The 19,814-nt window shown below is 40.2% G+C and overlaps 1 protein-coding gene across 1 annotated transcript in view; it reads right to left on the bottom strand.

The window, feature by feature from the left end:
* PGM5 (phosphoglucomutase 5) overlaps positions 1–19,814 on the bottom strand; it is a 159,900-nt gene that overhangs the window by 135,298 nt on the left and 4,788 nt on the right. Inside the window, exons 2-3 of the mRNA XM_072959516.1 lie at positions 5,124–5,286; positions 483–629 (exon numbers count right to left, since the gene is read on the bottom strand). Coding sequence (XP_072815617.1) covers positions 483–629; positions 5,124–5,286 — 310 coding nt within the window. The remainder of the gene's footprint in view (positions 1–482; positions 630–5,123; positions 5,287–19,814) is intronic.

Genomic DNA, 19,814 nt, shown 5'->3' with positions numbered 1-19,814 from the left:
GAGTGTGTATAGAGCAGGTGATCAATGATTGTGCATTGAATCAAGATAAACGGCACGGTTCTGGCTTGGAAAAGAAACGCCCACTTTCCATGGGAAATTTTAATAACCTCACCACATTGTTGGTCTCTCCTCAGTTATCTAAAATATTTCGGCATCTTCACCATAATTGCTTAGAAAAGCAAGACACGTTTTGGCAATTCACCGCCTATTCTTGGAACACTGTCAAAGAGTCAGCCGTGAAATGTTCCCTATGTCAAAAATGATATAGAGTTTGGAAAGTGGTTTTTGAGAGTTGCCAGTTCTAAATATCTTGGCTGCTCTCGCTCCAGTCTGCACCACACGCAGATTGCATCTCGTTATCAAGGGCCACTCATGAGACTGATCATTCCATCGCTTCTGCGTGCGCTCTCCCCTGAAGAAACCAGAATCGCCCCCATGCATGGAGTTATTCTGACTTCTTCAAAACAGAATTTCTCTATTACCTCTGAACGGTTTGAATTTGTTCTCCAGGTCAAATTCTTGTCTTCCTAGTCGAGATAGATCAATTCGAAGATCAGGGCATATGGCGTATTCCTCGATTGTTTTGCTGATCTGGTAGATTTTGTCTGACACAACATCTGGCGCAGGACCTAAGATTTGAAAATAACGCACCACTAAAAATAAATCTGCTTAAAAAGTCCATCAGAGAAACGTTACCTCCTCCTCCTCCACCAAGCCGGAGAAAGATTCATTTGTTCTCTAGACAATGGTCAACACTTCACAGTTCAATTAGCCTCAATACTTTTTATTCATCTACTACAGAGGAAATGTGGTCAGCCTCACCTGTTCCATGTAGGCCAGTAACCTACAGCTTTGTTTGTTTTAATCCACTTCTAAGCAATGATACATCGTCCCTAAAAATAGTTTCACACCTGCCAGGGAGACCCGGTTATGTCATCAGCTTTATTCAGGATGTGAGACACAAACAGGATATGCATTTGACAGAAGCGAGGGATTCCAGATTTAAACTGCAGCTTCCCAAGTGCACCTAGAGAAAGAAACTGTGATTTCTACTCCCAGGTCTGCTGCCTAGTTGAGGTATAAGCTGACCAGGGTACATTATTTTCCCCAAGTCACACTCTCTAGAGACTCCCCCCAATAAAACTAAGTGAGGTTTAAGTGAAAATGCCTCATGCACTTCCTTACAAGGTCAAGCCAGCAATTAAGCTGTGATAGGCTTTAAATGAAGTGAATATGAAATCAATAGTTGTCCTCCTTCAGTTTTTCTTTTCTTTTTAATTTTTGTATCTTAATGCAAAGCATTTAAGTTTTTTTTTTTTGCAACAACTTTGGGAATCTAATAAATAAATAGATTGAAAGATCTAAAATAAAAATGATAGAGAGACGACTTAGGTAACTTTGTATACTGACCTCAATTACCAACTATAACTTTCTACTGAACAAAAATCATTTCTTGATTTCTTTTACATCCCAATCCCTTAGAGCTACGCCGTCCAGTTCTATAGCCACTAGCCACATGTGGCTGTACAGCACCTAAAATGTGACTAGTCAAACTGAGATGTGCTGTAATTATAAAACACACACCAAATTTTGAAAAGTTAATAGAAAAACAATAGATTGCATTCATATTTTTATAGTAACTTGCTGAAGTGATAATATTTTGGATATATTAAGTTACATAAACTATATAATTTATTTCACCTGCTTCTTTTTACATGGCTACTAGAAAATTTTAAATTACATACATTGCTCACAATGTATTTCTATTGGACAGCACTGCCTTAGAGCACAGCACTGTTACTGCCTCCCAATAAAGGTTCACTGACCATATGAGAAGGGAGAATGACCAAACTCGTCATATCACATACATTATATACATGTAGATTTGTGCTATAGCAATTGTACCTCAGTAAAGCTAGCTGGGAGGAAAGGAACAGCAAGAGCACCATTTCAGCAGGTGGGAAAGAATTTTACTCACGTTTTCTTATATAGGAAAAGTGAAGACCACAAAGAAGTAAATGTAGCCCTTCTCAACATTATTCACTACCATCTCTTATACTTTTGCAAAACTTACAAAGTAAATAGTCTTATTTAGCGTTTGCATTTTTTATGCTTGCCAGATGATACACAAATATCCTCCTGCCTCCCAGGCACCACACTATGTTCTTGGGCTGTTTCCATCACTTTTTTTTTTTAAGAGTTTCTGAGTTTGTATGCCAAAGCACACTGATTTCCAAAAGTAAAACAAAAAAAAAATTCTAACAGGACTGGATGCCACTCAACCAGCCATGCTGTAAGTTCACCAGCACCCTCTGTATTCCTTTACATCTCCCCAGTCCACATCTCCCATGCCAGTGACTTACCTCTTCATTTCAGTCAATGCCTGGTACAGTCATACTATATGTATTATTGTCTCTTGAAATCCTTCTTTCAAAAATATCAAATTTGAGTGTCTTCGACCCCTAAATTCCTAATCCTCCATCTACCCTACTCTGCACCCCTGCTGAACCTGTTCCTCATTCCTATACTGATGTCCATCATCACTTGATTAATCCCAGGCCATCGGTCCATTCTCATTTCACTGGTCTCTTAACCCAGGAAGGACCCTATTGTCTAGCATTTAAGTCTTGCGTTGGTTAACATAATGACACAAGGCAAAATTTACTGAAACTTACATATACCACATTTCACACCTTATATGGAATTTAACACTCACAAAAAGTAGAGGAAGTAAGAATTATTAGTATCATCATTTTCCAGATAGGGAAACTGAAACTGGAAGAGGTGACCTTAACCAAGGTCACATCAGCGGTAACTGACAGAGGCTGGGTTTGAATCCTAATAGTCTGATACCAGCTCAGACACCCTTAACAACTACCAGCCCTCCAGATGCTCTGCCACGCCCGCACTGCCATCCCCCAATCCCCAGAATTGCAGATTGTTTTCCTAAAATATTCAATAGTTGCTACAAGACTAAATGTTGGTCCTAGATGTGCTTTTTCGTAAAGCAGGATTTCTCTAATCACACCTTAAAAAACAAGGCTCTTTGTAAGGTGTTTTGTTTTTTTTTTAACTTAACTTGAATAATATTCCTTCTCTGGATAATGTCCAAAATGGCTGCGAGGAGGGGGAGATAATGTACCTTCCCTTCAGGATGTGCTATTTTGCCTGGGGCCAGGAATAATTCATAATGGTAACTGCTGTTGGTTAAAATGCAGCTCCCACCCATGTATACACCAAGACTCAGTGTTCCAGTTTAAAAGAGATTTAAGAGACTTAACAACCAAATGCAATGTATGGTTCTGGAATGACTCTTGGTTTGAACAAAACAGATTTGGGAGATACTTGGAAATTTTTCAATATGCGTTTGGTTTTAGACGATATTAGAGAATTAGTGTGGTCATGTAGATATATAGGAGTATGTTTTTCTTTTAAAGAAATGCATTCAGAAATATTTAGGTGTGAAATATCTTTATGCTGTAATTCACCTTAAAATTCTTCAGGACGAAAAAGATAAGCAAAATGGAAAAACAAAATAATAGACACATGGTATATATTTATTATTCTTCCTACCTTTACATATGTTCAAAAATGTTTTTAATTTACCCCTAATATACATATGCTGCCCCACCAGGACCTCTAAACCGTAAAATTTCTACAAAAATATATGAAAAAGTGAAATAATTCCAAGCATGTCAGTGAGAGAAAGTCAACACTCTAGGAAAGAAAGAGTGCAGGACTTATGCTAAGAAGTCGTCCGTCTGGCCCTAAGCAGCCACGTGACCTTGAGCAAACAACCTCTCAGGGTGGCTGATTTGTTCCTGTGTAAAATGAAGAAAATGATCTAAATTACTCTGAGGGTATGTCCCAACTTTAAACTCGAGTCCTTCCGTGTCAGATCAGCATGAGCATTCACCCATTTCACTGTGCTGATGTGTGCAGGGGACCACAACGCCAAATGAGTCTGAGACCCCATTATGCCACTTTCTTGTCATGTCACCTTGGGCACCATGATGCTTAATTTTATATGTCAGCTTGCTTGGACCACAAAGAGCCCAGATGTTCGGTTCAACATTATTCTGGGTGTGTCTGTGAGGGTGTCTTTGGATGAGATTAACATTTGAGTCAGTAGACTGAGTGAAGCACAGGGCCTCCCCCAGGGTGAGGGGGCCACAACCAACCCACTGAAGGCCTGGACAGAACAAAAAGACAGAGAAAGGGAGAAGTCACTCTCCCTCCGGCTGTCTACCGCTGACACACTGGTCCCCTCCTGCCTTCAGACTTGGACTCAGACTGGCACTTATACCATCAGCTCGGCTGTTCTCAGGCCTCTGCACTCAGATCAGAGCTGTAACATCAGCTCTCCTGGGTCTCCAGCTTGCCAACCACAGATCTTGGAACTTCTCAACCTCCATAATCCCATGAGCCAATTCCTTATAATAAATATCTTTCCAGATCTTCCTCAACTTATGATGGAGTTATACCCAATACACCCATTGTAAGTTGAAAATACTGTAAGTCAAAAACGCATTTAATACACTTAGTATCATAGCTTAGCCCAGCTTACCTTAAGAGAGCTCATAACACCTGTATTAACCTACAGTTGTGCATAATCATCTAACAAGATGCCTATTTAATAGTAAAGTGTTGAATAACTCATGCAATTTATCAAATACTGTACTAAAATGGAAAACAGACTGGTCATATAGGTACCGAGTGATTGTTAAGTGTATCGGTTGTTCACCCTCGTGACTGGCTGGGAGCTGCACTCTCCGCCACTGCCCAGCACCACGAGAGAGAAACATACCACATGCCTCTAGCCTGGGAAAAGATCAAAATTTTAAATTTGAGCAAAGTATGATTTCTACTGAATGCATATTGCTTTCACAACATCGTAAATTCAAAAAAATCTCTGAATTGTACCATCATAAGTTGGGGACCATCAATACATTCTGTTGGTTCTGCTTCATTGGAGAACACTGACTAATACAGGCATCTTACTAGATTTTTCTGAACCATTTCCTCTCTGCCTTGCTTGTCTAGCATCAGAGGGTCACTGTAAGACTATCACAATATAAGAGAAAAGAGTTCATGATGATTAAGGCGTATTCTGAACCGCATACCTCCGTTGGCAACATTAAACTTCACTCCAAACTCTCCCCCAGGTCCTCCAGGGCAGTGGCTGGCTGTTAGGATGATTCCACCAGCAGCTTTGATCTTTCTGATAATGCAGGAAACAGCAGGTGTCGACAAGATGCCATTCTGTCCAATAATCAGTCGACCAATCTAGATTACCCAGGGGAAAAAAGAAATCAATTCAGTTACATGGGATTGAAGTGCATTTCATGAGAAAGTGTCCCAGGCTCTGTTATCAAGCACTAGAATCACTTGGCAAAAAGAACTGAGTGATCCCGCTCCTGGGCATATATCCAGAAGGAACCCTACTTCAAAAATACACTTGCACCCCAATGTTCATAGCAGCACTATTTACAATAGCCAAGACATGGAAACAGCCTAAATGTCCATCAACAGATGACTGGATAAAGAAGATGTGGTATTTTTATACAATGGAATACTATTCAGCCTTAAAAAATGACAACATAATGCCATTTGCAGCAACTTGGATGTCCCTGGAGAATGTCATTCTAAGTGAAATAAGCCAGAAAGAGAAAGAAAAATACCATATGTGATCACTCATATGTGGAATCTAAACAAAAATAAATAAATACAAAACAGAAACAGACTCATAGACATAGAATACAAACTTGTGGTTGCCAAGGGGAGGAGGGTGGGAAGGGACAGACTGGGAGTTCAAAATGTAGAATAGATAAACAAGATTATACTGTATAGCACAGGGAAATATATACAAGATCTTGTGGTAGCTCACAGCAAAAAAAAAAATGTGACAATGAATATATGTATGTTCATGTATAAGTGAAAAATTGTGCTCTACACTGGAATTTGACACAACATTGTAAAATGACTATAACTCAATAAAAAATGTTAAAAAAGAAAAGAAGAAGAACTGGGTGAGCTTTATGTTGGGGGTTTGGGAGGGGGACAGGGGTGTAGCTCTGATGTTGTGTTTCCTGCCCAATGTCTCCAAGACCATTTGGGACTCCCACACCTAGCAGTCAGTCATTAACCTATAAATGGGATCTGCCTCACTGATATTCAGTAGTCTGAAACACCTGTTGCTGATGACCAAAGGTTTCGTTGGAGTCATACAAGAAGTTCTTAGTTTGTTACTGGTTCAGAAACTGGATGTGTACATGCTCGAAATTATAAGAAAAAACTGAGCACTTCTCTGCTTCACCTTCCTTCTCCACCTTATCACAAGCTCACACAGCAGGGGACCTGATCTGCTCCAGCCTCATTGTCAGCAAGTGTATTTTAACTGTACTCAGAAGGCCCACTCTCCCAAAGGCAGGAATTTTATTTCGGCCACCATGAGACAGCATGTGCTAGGGACATTGGAGAAATCCAGCATGCTAGGCAGAGATCTGGAGGTCATCCATCAGTGTCGCCAGACTCCCTATAGCTACAAAACCGACGCTTTTGAAAAAAGAAAGCAGCACAGCCCTGCAGAGCATTACTCCACATGCTTTGTTTTAAAATAGGGCCCGAGGTGGGGAGGGTATGGCTCAGTGGTAGAGTCCATGCCTAGCATGCATCAGGTCCTGGGCTCAACCTCCAGTACCTCCCCTCAATAAATAAACCTAATTACCTCCTCCCAAAATAACCTTCCAATCCGGTGGTTCTCAAATGTTGCTACAAACTAGCATTATTAATGAAGCCTAGAAAATTCTCAATACTGACTGCATTCCAGATTAATTATGTTGGAATCTTGGGGTGGGATCCTGACATTCACAGTTTTTAAAGCTTGTCAGGTGACTCCAACATTCAGCCAAGCTTGGTAATCAAACACCCTCATTACTCAAAGGACAATCAACTTCAAGTTTGCAAGAAATGCAAAACCTCAAGGCCCACCCCACACCTACTGAATAAGAATCAGTACCTTAACAAGATCCCCACCCCTCTTTCCAGATAATTCATTAGTCCATTAAAGTTTGAGAAGTACTGATGTAGCCCAGAAGCCAAGGCAAGCTCTTGTGTTCAGCCCAACAGCAAAGTCAACCAACAACAGAACTGCTAGAAGTGGGTCACTGACCAAATGTGACAATGAGGAAAGATAAAGGGAAAAAAAATTTTAAGAGCAAACACAAGAGCTCCAAAAACAAAGCAGTCTTGGGATCACTTAGTATGGGAAGACCCACACGTACCGCAACATTCCCAGAGTACATGTTTTCAAGTGGATGAGGCAAACTATTAACAAATGAGCCTAATAATAATAGTAGCAGTAGTAATTACCAGTTCAATACATATTGGAAAAAAACAGGGAAATCAGCAGGGTTCTGTGCTAGAGAATAATGGGGCATCAGTGTTAATAATAACAATAATAATTATAGTAATAATAGCTAAGGGAAACATGGATATTATTCTAAGTAAAAATGGGAATACATGGAAGGGTTTTAAGCCGTGGAAGTGACCTGATATAAGTTACATTTTTAAAGATCACAAACTGAGCAATCCAACTGATCTTACTAAAAAGCAAGTCATATGATATCAGCAAAACATTCCAATGACTTTCCTTTCCCCTCATCAACCCAAGGTAAAGCCAAGGTCTGCACAGTCTAGCAGGCCCTACGCGATCTGACCCCCATCACCTGCCATTCTCCACTCTCCTCCCTCCCTCTGCTGCAGCCACACTGGCTGGTCTGCTGCTCCTCACATACATCAAGCATGCTTAGGACTTTTGCATTTGCTATTTCCTCTGCTTACAGCACCCTTACCCAAGTATTCATAAGCCTGCTCTCTCCTGTCCTTGGGATACTGCTTCAATGTCAACTAATCAAAGCTTGCACCCTTGACAGCTCCATGTAGTGCAGCAGCAACTGTAAGTCCCTAATTTCCCTATAGTCCTCTGTTTCCTTTACTCTGCTAAGTCTTCTGTATTACACATATTACCCCCTAATATTTTCCATTTTATTTGTTTATTTATTTCCTCAATATATATAAGCTCTAAGGACTTATTTTCACTGCTATACTCTGAGAATCTAGAACAAACCTAGCATATAGTAAGCACCCAGTGAATGTATGTTGAATTAATTAACTGGAAAAAATGAATTAATGATGAATGAGTGGCTGCTATGTGAAAATGTCTTAGAGAGTGACAAGAACAGAAGGAAGAAGATCAGATGGAAGGCTGTCACAGCAGAGCTGAGTGTGGACTAGAGTGACCTGGAGTAGACTAGAGGCAGGAGAAATGGAGAGAAGTGATTATAGGTGAATATATGTTTGGAAGGAGAATGAACAGAACATGTGGGTCAAATAAACTGTGGAAGAGAGATGCTGTTGTAGCCAGCCTCCAAGATGGCCCCCATGACCCCTACCCTCTGGCATTCATGCCTCAGTGCAGCCCTCTCCCACACTAAATAAGGCAGATCTGGGTGACTAGTAGAACATTACAGAAGTGTTGGTGTGACTTCCAAGGTGAGGCCATAAATGGCTTTTCTGCTTCTGCCTTGCACTCTTGGACTGTTCATTCTGGGGGATACCAGCCACCATTTCACAAGGATACTCAAAGAGCCTGTGTAACCACCTGTATAGAGAGAAACTGAGGCTTCCCACCAAAAGCCAGCACCCCCTTGACAGTAGTGTGGGTGAGCCATCTTGCACTGGATCCTCTAGCCCTTTAAGCTCTCATGTGACAAAGCCACCACCAAATATGCAACTGTGACCAAGTCAGAATAACCCACCTCCTATCCTACAGAAACTGTGGGTAATAATAAATATTTGTTGTTATTTTAAGCTACTAAGTTTCATCATATTTCTTACACAGAAAAATAAATAACTCAAACTGGGGCAGTGAAGAAAGCAGTCAACCCTCAGCTTCTAGCTGTAATAACTTTATGGGTGGTAGTACCATTTATCAAGATGGAAAAGACATAGGACAATAATTACACTCATATCATTATCCAGGGCCATGATAAATCATGTCCATATGATTTTGTTAAAATTTATGTAATCATTTCATAGAAAACAAACTTATAATTACCAAAGGGGAAAGAAACGGGTGGAGGGGTAAATTAGGAGTTTGGAAATAACAGATACATACGACTATATACAAAATAAACAACAAGGACCTACTGTATAGCACAAGGAACTATATTCAATATCTTGTAATAACCTATAATGGAAGAGAATGTGATATATATAGATATAGATAGGTAAATAGATAGATAGATCTGATGTAACTGAATTCCTTTGCTGTACACCTGAAAAACTAACACAACATTGTAAATCAACTACACTTCAATAAAAATTTTTAAAAATAAAATAAATAAAATTTATTTAGTAATCCAACTCATTTTATTCAGTACTATCATGAAACAGGCAATGCAGAAGTGGATACAAATTAGTCATTACCCTCAAGGAGTAAGTCTGTAGATTCAAGAATCTGAAACATATTTGTAACATTTGTTCATAAGTTTCCCTCTCTCCCATTTTTCAGAATTATTCTTAAAGAAATAATCTTCAAAGAGGAAAAAGCTGTGCCTGTGTTGACATTTCCTACAGCTGTATTCATTAGAGGTGAAACATTTAAAACAATCTTTATAAATGTCTAACAATGAAAAACCTATGAAATAAAGTGTGATGTATCAACTTATAGATATTCCTCAGTCATCTAAAAGGACAATTATGAAGATGGTAGAGCTGTGGCAGACTTGGTCCACAGAAAGCTATGACCTCCTTCCACAGGGCAGAGTTCTTGCTGAGGACCAGCTGCCCAGCCAGGGGCTACATTTTCTAGACTACTTTTGCTCCTAGCTGTGGCCATGCGACCAGTTTTCACAATGAGTAATAAACTAGTGTGAGAATGAAAACACAAGTAACCTGTGTTCCTTCCAAGCGAAGGATGTTAAGAAGCAGATAGGCCTTCCCCTCACTGCTTATTTACCCTTCCACAGACTCAATACAAGCAACCACATGGTGCTAGGAGATGCCAGAGCCCAAGACGGAAGGAACCTGGGTCCCTGTCTCACTGGATGGACAAGGGTCTTTCCCCCCAGCAACACACACATTGTACTATTATGTGAGTGAGAAATCACTTTCTATTGTTTTTAAGGCAATAAACATTGCCTACATTTCAGGTTTATTTGCTGAAACAACCTGCATTTTCTTAAGTAGTAGAAAAGGAACATAGTCAACGCTTTAATGCTAAGTCAACAATGCTGAAATCTAAACAACTTTTATGCTATCATAACAATGTACAACCATGTACACTTTGGGGCTAGCACTTAGAAAAACAGGGAAATCAATACGTACAGTTTATTTGTTAAATAGGAGAGAGTATAGATACATTTTGTCTTATTAAATTAGAATTTTTTGGAAAAGGTTAAAAGTGAGAGAATATATTTGAATAAAATTTCAACCTGAAACATTTTAGTTATAATTGGAGGATTAACATAAGATTAAATTCTAGTTATCTGGAAATTTTACCTGGGTGGACCTGCTCGTTAAGCCACTAATACCCATAAAGTGAGGTAGTTCTGGACACTATAAGTAACTCCAGTTGAGGGACCTCTGAGAGGCGACAAGTACTGCAGAAAATGCAGGAGAGTGACAGATGAGGCTTTGAAGGTAAGCAGTGGAAAATTGTTAAGACGTTTGTGTCCCATGTGAATGCTCACCAAAAGGTGACCTCAGCAGAGGAGGATTTTATTAACAAGTGTATATGTCAGCCTCTTCCCTGAGCCACTCCTGTCATTGTCCAATGGGCTCGTGAATAAAGCGGCCATGGTGGCAGGGAGGGAGGTCACGCATGGACCTCCACTCACCAAGGCTGATCTGCCTACAGCCACTGCTGAGAGCCCCATCTGCCCACAGCAGAGACTGACCCTCACTCCAAACTCCACCTCTGTGTTCACATCACCTTCTTGGTGTGTCTGTTTTCTCCTCTTCTGTGAACTCTCCCTCTCCCAATTAACCTAAAGCAAATGTGGTCAGAAAAGCTATGGAAGCCCTGCTGTATAAAGAAAAATCACCCAACTTGAAGTTAAAAGATCAAGATGTGAGTCTTGGCTCCACTTCGACCTAAGGCAAATCACATCACTTCTCTGAGGCTTCACGACTTCATTTGCAAAGCTGAAAGGGCAAAGGGTCATGAAAATTCACTTTAGATGAGACTGTATACAGGGAAACTCTGAAATTCAACACAATACACATCACGCTCTTGCCTCCACCAAATGCCCTCCCCTATCCCCTACATTTAAAATTCATTTGTAGATCACAGATTATCCCTTAAACCACCACTTCACTCTCTGAAAGTCTTACGAAAACTACCCTCTGCCAATGTTGCAGACTGCTACCTTGCAAGGAAAAGATGGTCTATTCACATAAGTAGCTTTAGTTTTGTCTGTAGCAGCGGAGCAGGCAACATCTGACTTTTATTCCTGGGTGGAACCCAGACCGCAGCCTGGGGAGGTCTGAGCCATGGCATTCTGCTGCTCCCTGGCCGACCCTCCCAAAGGCATACTGGAAGGACTGCCGCTCCCATGCCATGCCGGCCTGTCTTTGGCCAGAGGAAGGGGAACCCCACCCAGCCCTGCAGAAGGTGCCCCAACCCGGGTGGGCTTAGTCCACTGTCACTTACACACACACCTAGAAGGCACATGGGTACAGATCCCAGGGTCCACAGGTAACCATGAGAACTCTGTCACACCAGTGCCCGCAGACACATATGTGAGGCACACACTCTCCCAGATACCCAGATACCCAGGCCCAGCGTGAACTTGTTCCCACCCAGGCATGACTTCCAAGTGTGCTTAGGGAAGGGAGGATGTAGCAGGGAGCCCACATTTCCCACGGTGCAGACACTTGTGATCGCTCTGAGTCTGTTCCCTAACTAGTTGCCAGGGCCTTCCACCAACTCTTAGACTTCACCTGGACTGTATCACTGTTTGCTGCCCCCATGAATGGGCACAACAAGTGCCAAGGGAACCAGTATGCCCTTCCCTATGCCACAGACTAGTGTTCCGAAAAAGAGATTATTTTATTTCAGACAGCTTTCTCCCAGCATGTCTATTCTTTACTATAAACAATGAATTGTTTAAATGATTTTATTTCTGATGACCCCCACTTTTCAGAACACAACCAACCACTCTTCTAAACTAGATTTAATATTAGTTAAGTGTCTAATTAGCTCAAGTTAAAGTCCTGGAGAGCAGGGATATACAATGTAAACCCTCAGGCTAGAATCTCAGAGCGGACACAGAATTTTGATTCCAAATGACTTTCCCCCAGTAACATAACACTAATGAAAGTAGGATTGTTTTCATGTGTGAACTCCCTTAAATAAGATTTCCCTCTTAGGATTTCCTTTTAGCTTTAAATAAGCTATAAACAAAAAGAGTCCCACGGAGAGAAAAGTAAAAGTAAGCATGACATTTTACAATATCCTCCTTTTACTGTGTCATTTCCCTGTGATTCCCAAAATGAATGAGAGAGAGTGAAGAGAGCCCTAAACAGAGACTTCCTTGATTGTTGGCAGAGAGAGTGCTGTAAAGGACCACACAGCCACCACCACATCCACTTACGAAGTGCACGGAAAGCCATATACACAAAGATGCCTGTTTCTCATCTTCTCATTTAAAAACAACAAAAAAAAAAAAAAACCAAAAAAACCTAGAGCCAAACTGCCATGGATGGTAGGGCTTCAGTCCCTCAGTCCCAGCTGTCAGAGAGAAGTGCCAGCCCTTGACCAGTGCTGCACATGAGTAAGCAGGAGATGGCTAAGTGGAATTTTGAGAAATAACAAACTCAAGACATGGATGTGATTATCCAAACATCAAGGGACTTCTCCATTTGCACATGGATAATTGTGCAGTTATACGCTTTGTTACATGGAGACCAGATGGGAGCACCCGAGCTCATCCTCAGCTGCCTGTTCCCCTGGAAGTCTTTACACACACACTTAGGGGCTGGAAGGAAAGATGAGAGTTCATTAGAGCCAAACAAGGCGGATTTCACATTCGATTCCTAACATCTGAACAGATGCAGAAAAGTCACAGGCATCTAGAAGATTGACCCAAGTTCTGTTCTTCAATCAGCCCAGCAATTCTCAAGATTTCATTGATAAGATCAGGTAATCTAGCTTGCCTTTTTGCAAAATGGGGGTGATGTGATTGGAACTTATGTCCCTACTGGTAACTAGGTAATTCAGTGCTTGAAAATCCTGAAATGCTTACCTTAAGATGTAGAACTTGGCTTATAGAAACAAGAAAGGGTTCTGTCTGCTGCAATTTTATGAGGTGATCAACTCAACTGGATACCAGCTGGCATCCACATACATGTATTTTAATTGATTATGATGACTATCAGAGAAAAACACATAGCTATAAAGAGAGACTGAGATTTTGGTATCTGAGATACTGAGAGACTGAGATTTTGGTATTCATTGGGAAAGGATGCAAAAACAGACTTGTCACATACTGGCTATGTGACTTTGAACAAGATCCTGAATCCTCTGTATCTCAAGTTTTGTTTCCTAAAAGATAAAAGGTGAAAGAAAGTAACATAGCCAAGCTCCATTTCAGTGTCTGGTACCCAATAAACTCTCAGTGTACTTCCCTCACATTCCTTGTGGGTGTCATTTCTTAATTCTTAATTATGAATGTCTAATCCTTAGTAATTGAATGAATCTGTTATTTTCTAATTACAAATATATATGTATATATATATACACACACATATATATTTACATTTACACAACATTTAGGAAGTATACATAAGCAAGGAGAAAAGAAAAATCGTCTGTGAACTAAACATGATCCAACATTTCAGTGTCTACTGTCTGTCTGTGTGTCTTGGCATCTCTCCCTCTCCATCTCTGCTCCATTTACATACTCACATATGTCCACAAAAGGGATTTTTGTGGAGCCTACATCTTTCACTTAACCCATCTAGCCCCTCCCTGGAGTCTATTTTTCTATGTCACTGAATATTTTCCCACAACATGATTTTAGCGGCTGTATAGTCTTCCATTATTTAAATGTCCCACGGTTTATTGACCAAAATAAAAGTGTTCTTTTACCTGAAGTTTTTATATGTGAAACTGAAAAAAATCTTTGAGGACTAAACCCACACTGTAATAAATTAAACTGAAAGTAGCTTGCTGCTAATTAAATAGAAAATTAATTGTAACATGCCTTCAAAAGTATGTCTTCTTTTTTTCTTTAACTGCCAAACCTGCTCACTAAAACACTGCCGAAGCCCACGGGGAGGAGTGACAGGACTACGTCTGTATCCTTCCTTGTGTTGGCCCAGATCTTCTTTCATTGCCCCATCTGTGCCTCTGACGTGTACACCCGCTGGTGTGTCCCAGGTTGGGCTGCTGACTTACCTGTGATGCTGAACTCACAGCAGAGAGCTGTCCATGCAAGAGCGATTCCTGCCTGGAACAGCAGAGTTTACACTATTTACACTCCTTACTATCGGTCCATCTGACTCCAGCACAAGTTCTATTTGTTATCATAGAAACATAGGTCATTTGGGAACATTTAGTTACCTCCTTCAACTCTGTGCTGTCTTCATTTCTGACATCTGGGACTCTGATCTACTGTCTTCTTGAATATATCCAGAGAAGATGTATCTCTGGGGAGGGGGTGTCCTGTGCACATGTGCATACACATATCTACTTGATAAAGTATCTAAATGCTTCAGAACACTTTCCATCTGGTAATTTTATAGGTAGACAGAAAATAATATGTGTGTGTGTATTTTTTTCCAGAAAAATCTCAGTCTTTCTGTATAGCTATGTGTTTTTCTCTGAGTAGTCGTCACAATCAAAATACATTTATGTGGATCTTTAAATAAATTCCATCAGACCAGCATCTATCTGGTTGGGAGATAATTACTGCCCATTTGCTAAGTGTCCCCACCCCTTAGACTATGTTCCAGTGAACTAAAGACTTCTGGCAATCATAGATTTACAACTCAGCAAGATTAAACAATTTACTGTTATTTATGACAGCAAAGCTGGGTCTTCTGTATTATATTCCACATTAGCATCTGTCACTTTACATTTGGGAGATCCTGTCCAAAAAAAGATTATGCCTCTGAAGCAAACATTCAGCAGGGCTGCAGGAACAGGCACCCTGACAAACATCCTGACAAAATACTTTAAAGCATCACTAGAGCTTGCAGCTGTGCGTTTTCAGACCACTCGGCAGATGAGCGTGGAGACGCTTAGCCTCTGCTTGGTCTGTTCCTCTCAGTAATCTCTCACATGGCCCACCCAGTCCATTAGGCTTGAAAATCCTCATGAAACGAGCAGATTAAGATCTGGCCTGGGTTGGGGGCAGTGGAGCGGGTATGGAGGGGTGGGTCTGCTCTTAACACAGCCTGAGTCTCAGAAAGGTTTCAGGTTGAAAAGCATAGCATTGACTCAGCTAATTCGTAACAGGAGATAATACACGGACAATACAAATTTAAGTCCTTTATGTTGAGTTGAAGTCTTTGCCAGGGCAGCTGCTGCCACCCCAAGTACCATGACAGGGTGTGTCCGCATCTGTGTTTATGCGTACATGAATGAGTGCGTGTGCGTGCGTGCGCGTGCGTGCTGGGAAGAGCGAGAGGATCATTTCAGCAGCCACCACCCAAGCCTCAGCCAGCAGCGAGGAGGAAGTGCCAAAAGTCAAGAGGAGGTCTCACCAAAGCAACTGTGAGCACCACATCAGCTGGCCCCTTCTGACCAGTACAGCTACAGAGAATAAAAAGTACATCTGCACATGTCCTTCTTTTATTTTAATCGGAGGAAAAGAGTCTGATAATAATTGTGTTATATGAATCAATAAAATAATTGATAATAATCCATTACTTCATTCAATCCTCCCCAAAACCCTGGATGATGTGGGAAGCAAGTATTAGAACTTTCCCGATTTTTATAAATGAGGAAATAAACCCCAGAAAATGAGGTGACTGCCCCACAGTCATTCAGCTGCAAATGGTAGTGCCATGATTGAAATTCAGAGCTTCTCCTTTTCCTTCCCTACTCTTTAGTGACGTATTTAATTATGAAAGCAATGCACACATATGTGTGTGATTACTTAATAAAGAGAAGTATATGAAGTAGAAAAGGAAAGGATTCTCCTCCCCCCACCACACCCACTCACATACTGCAGATACATTCACTGTTAACTGTCTGGAGTATGTTCTTCCGGCCCTATTTTCTATGCCTATGTTATATTCACAAAAGTGAGATCGTGCTACACATGATCCTCTACTAATGGCTTTGTTCCACTTAACAAACTATCATCCACACCTTTCTCATGTCACATATAGATCCACCTCCTTTGTTTACGGATGTTAATGCATTCCTGGTATGGTTGTCTCATAAATTATGTACCTGTTCTGTACTGTTGAACATATAAATTGTTTCCAAGTTTTTCTTCAGCAAAATGCTGCAGTGGGTATTCTTGTACATACTGGTAAACTTTTCCGCATTTGCAAGAGAAAATTTACAGGACAGATTCTTAGATTAAGGGATTCCTGGTTTATTGGACAAGTATTCTGTTAATTTAGATACGTACTGTCAAATTGGCCGACTAAAAACTTGTATTGGTTTAACTTCCACCAACAGTGTACAAACATGACAGCTTTCCAACATCTACACCAGCTCTAAGTATTTGTTGTTTTTTTCAAATTAATGAATTGTTTTTGTATTTCTTTGGTTATTCATTAGGTTGATCACCTTTTCATGCATTTGTGGTTGCTGTTGACAATATTTCTTTTAAATTGTCTGAATTTTCTTATTGATTTGGAAAAGCTTCTCATATATTACAGATAGTCACCATTTGTTTTAAAACTCTCCTCCCAGTATTTTGTGGGATCTTTGGTCAAGCAGAATAAACTTTGATCCTCGAATTTCAAATTCTTTTCTCTTTTTATTATAAACCCCTAAATACAAAACTAGATACCCCTAGCTACAATACCAGACTCTTATTAGAGGAAAACAATAAAAGGCAGTGATTATTCTATTTTTACAAAACACCTATTTGTAGAGATGTGGAATGGGAAAGAATTTTCTGTGACCTTATACCAAGAAAAAGAATTTCTTTGGGGATTGAATGTTCCTGAAAATTTTCTCTTCATACAAATAAAGGCATTACTCCAAATCTGACGTCACTAACAATGTAGGAGATGAAAGATATTTAAAGACTCAGAAAATGTGGATTTTTTAACAAGTCTTGTATATATCCTAGACATCCTCCTATTCATAATTAATGAGAATCAAGTCAGATGAAAGAAACTAAAACTTTCCCTTTGGCTACGCAAGTATAAACAGTAAAGGCATATTGGCCAAATCTTGAGTGTTTGCAATTAACTGTCAAGGCTGTAGGCTAACAAAGGACGTTGCAGCCCAAGATTTTTACCTTCAATTTAAAAATCCCTGGGAAATTTAGACTTTTTTTTTTTTTGCTGCCTATCATACCCAAATAATCCTATTCAAATCCTATTACAGTGTTTGTTCATGTCACGGTTGTCTAACAGAAGGATGGCCAGGGCCCAAAAAATGAAGGTTAAGGTTGGTGAAGCCAATACCTCTGCTTAGACTCCCCCAAAATAGGTTCCAACTCCTATTCCTCAAGGCTGTACAGAAACTAGCAAACTTCCAGAGTTCACTAAGAGCTCAAAGAGAACAGATGTTTTATAGAAGATTCTTAGGCTAAGTTTCAAATATAATGTTGCTGATGTGTATCTGTCTTCTCAATAAACATCATTATGCTTTATCACAAGATTTAATAAAGCAGCTTAGTTAAAAATGCCATCTGGGTCTCTGGACACATTAAACAAAGCTTAAAATAACCCACCCCCAGCAACTGGGAGGACCCAGCTGTTCTCAGAGCCTCTCCCACTCCTTTTACTTCCCCATAAAAATGTGAATGAAGACTTGAGGCTAAAGGAGTCAAGAATGAACTGATCCATACAGGGAAATGGATGGAACCAAGGGCTCCCTAAAATTTGCTGTTGCTCACATTATAGATTTCCCATTTCCACAGTCCAGGGATGAGGATTTGGAAGGGAAGCTTCCTCATTGTGCCTAGAATGGCATTCAGTTTTTCTGATACAGATTTTTACAAACTTTAACTCTTGTTATATAATAAAACATTTTCTTTTCATACAAAAAAAAAAAAAGACAGAACAAAGCTATGGAAGGCCTTTTTGGGTTTTTCTAATGCAATAAAAACCAGTCCTTTCTAATGTCTGGGCCATAGCAGCCCATCCCATTCACCTACTCTGTAGTGAACACCAGTAGTAAATACAGAGCTATCACCACCTGGGTCTTTTTTCTTTTTAGAGACAGGATCTGGAGCCAGCCACGCCCAGATTTCCAGATCCACTTCAGGAGAGAAGCCTTATGTGTTGAAGCACATGTTTCCCTGTCTTGCTTCTTTCTTCTTTCCTGCTTCCCACCTGCCACCATATGCTGCTCTGCTTCTCTTCTAAATATATGTTCCCCGTCTTTGGGACCAAACCAAAATTTGTTCCCCAGATAGTTCTTGTAAATGCCACGGTGAGTATATTCTCATTCTTTGGAGCAAACACCTCTTCGTGACCTGTTGGAATCAAATACAATCTGCGCTATCATCTCTCCAGAGGGCCCACCTGAGCCCCTTGCTGACCCAGCTCTCCTCAGATCATTTCACTTCATTTTCTCCTTCTAAAAGATTTGGCGAGGCATTGAGAAAATCTTGAATTCTGTAAGCTGCACTGTATGCCAATATGATTATCATTAATGCTGGCTGTCATATGGCCAGCACAATGCATGGCTAGCCTACAAACGGATTTTCTCTTAGCTAAAACTTGTAACAGAGTTCTAACTTGTTTTAGTCCATACACACAGTCAAATCATTATTATCTGAGCTATATTCAGGTGACCATAATAATACTCTTTGCATTTCTTAATGCTGTGGACGTTACAAAATGCTTTCGTAAATAGTGTTTCATTAGATTCTCAAGATAATTCAGTGATGCTGTCATCCCCTATTTATAGATGGTAAGGTAAGTGGTTTCTAGGTATTTCAAGAGGCCAAAGCATTTGCATTGCAGCTTGTATGGCAAAGGGAGGAAAAGAAGGCAAGCCTTCCAGTTGCTGATACAATGCTTTTCCTAACACACCTCATCACCTCCTGGGCTAACGTAAAAAGAGAGTGTGGTTATCACATGAAGAAATCTGGTTTGGGTTTACCAATTATGTATTTGTAGTATTTGGTGACCTACTTTTATTTAAGCTGTAATTGCTTTGGGTTGTCTGGCTCTATTAAAAAAAAAACTACACACATTTTAAATGCTGTTATAAAACTGGGCTGTGATAGAACTGTGCTGTCAAGTATGGTAGCAATCACTTGCAGCTATTTCAGTTTAAATTCTAATTAACTAAAATTAAATAAAATGTAAAATTCAGTTCTCCAACAGCATCAGCTACTATTTCAAGTATTCAACAGTCATGCGTCTTTGTTGGCTAGGACAGTGCAGATTACAGAACATTTCCATCATCATAGTAAGTCCTGTTAGACAGTGTTGATATATGTCATCATTCAGAGAAAGATGACTTTAGAAAAACTCAGCAACATATTGAGGCAGACACAGAGCTATCATCTGTCCAATATTAAAGGTAGTTTAGGACTAAAAAAGATTATAACAAAGAAGAGAAAAGAAAGAGGGATGCCATTGGCCACAGATGGATCCAC

This window comes from Vicugna pacos, chromosome 4 (genome assembly GCF_048564905.1).
Source record: "Vicugna pacos chromosome 4, VicPac4, whole genome shotgun sequence".
In the NCBI taxonomy this organism is placed as follows: domain Eukaryota; kingdom Metazoa; phylum Chordata; class Mammalia; order Artiodactyla; family Camelidae; genus Vicugna; species Vicugna pacos.
This window is presented reverse-complemented; position numbering and strand designations above follow the sequence as displayed.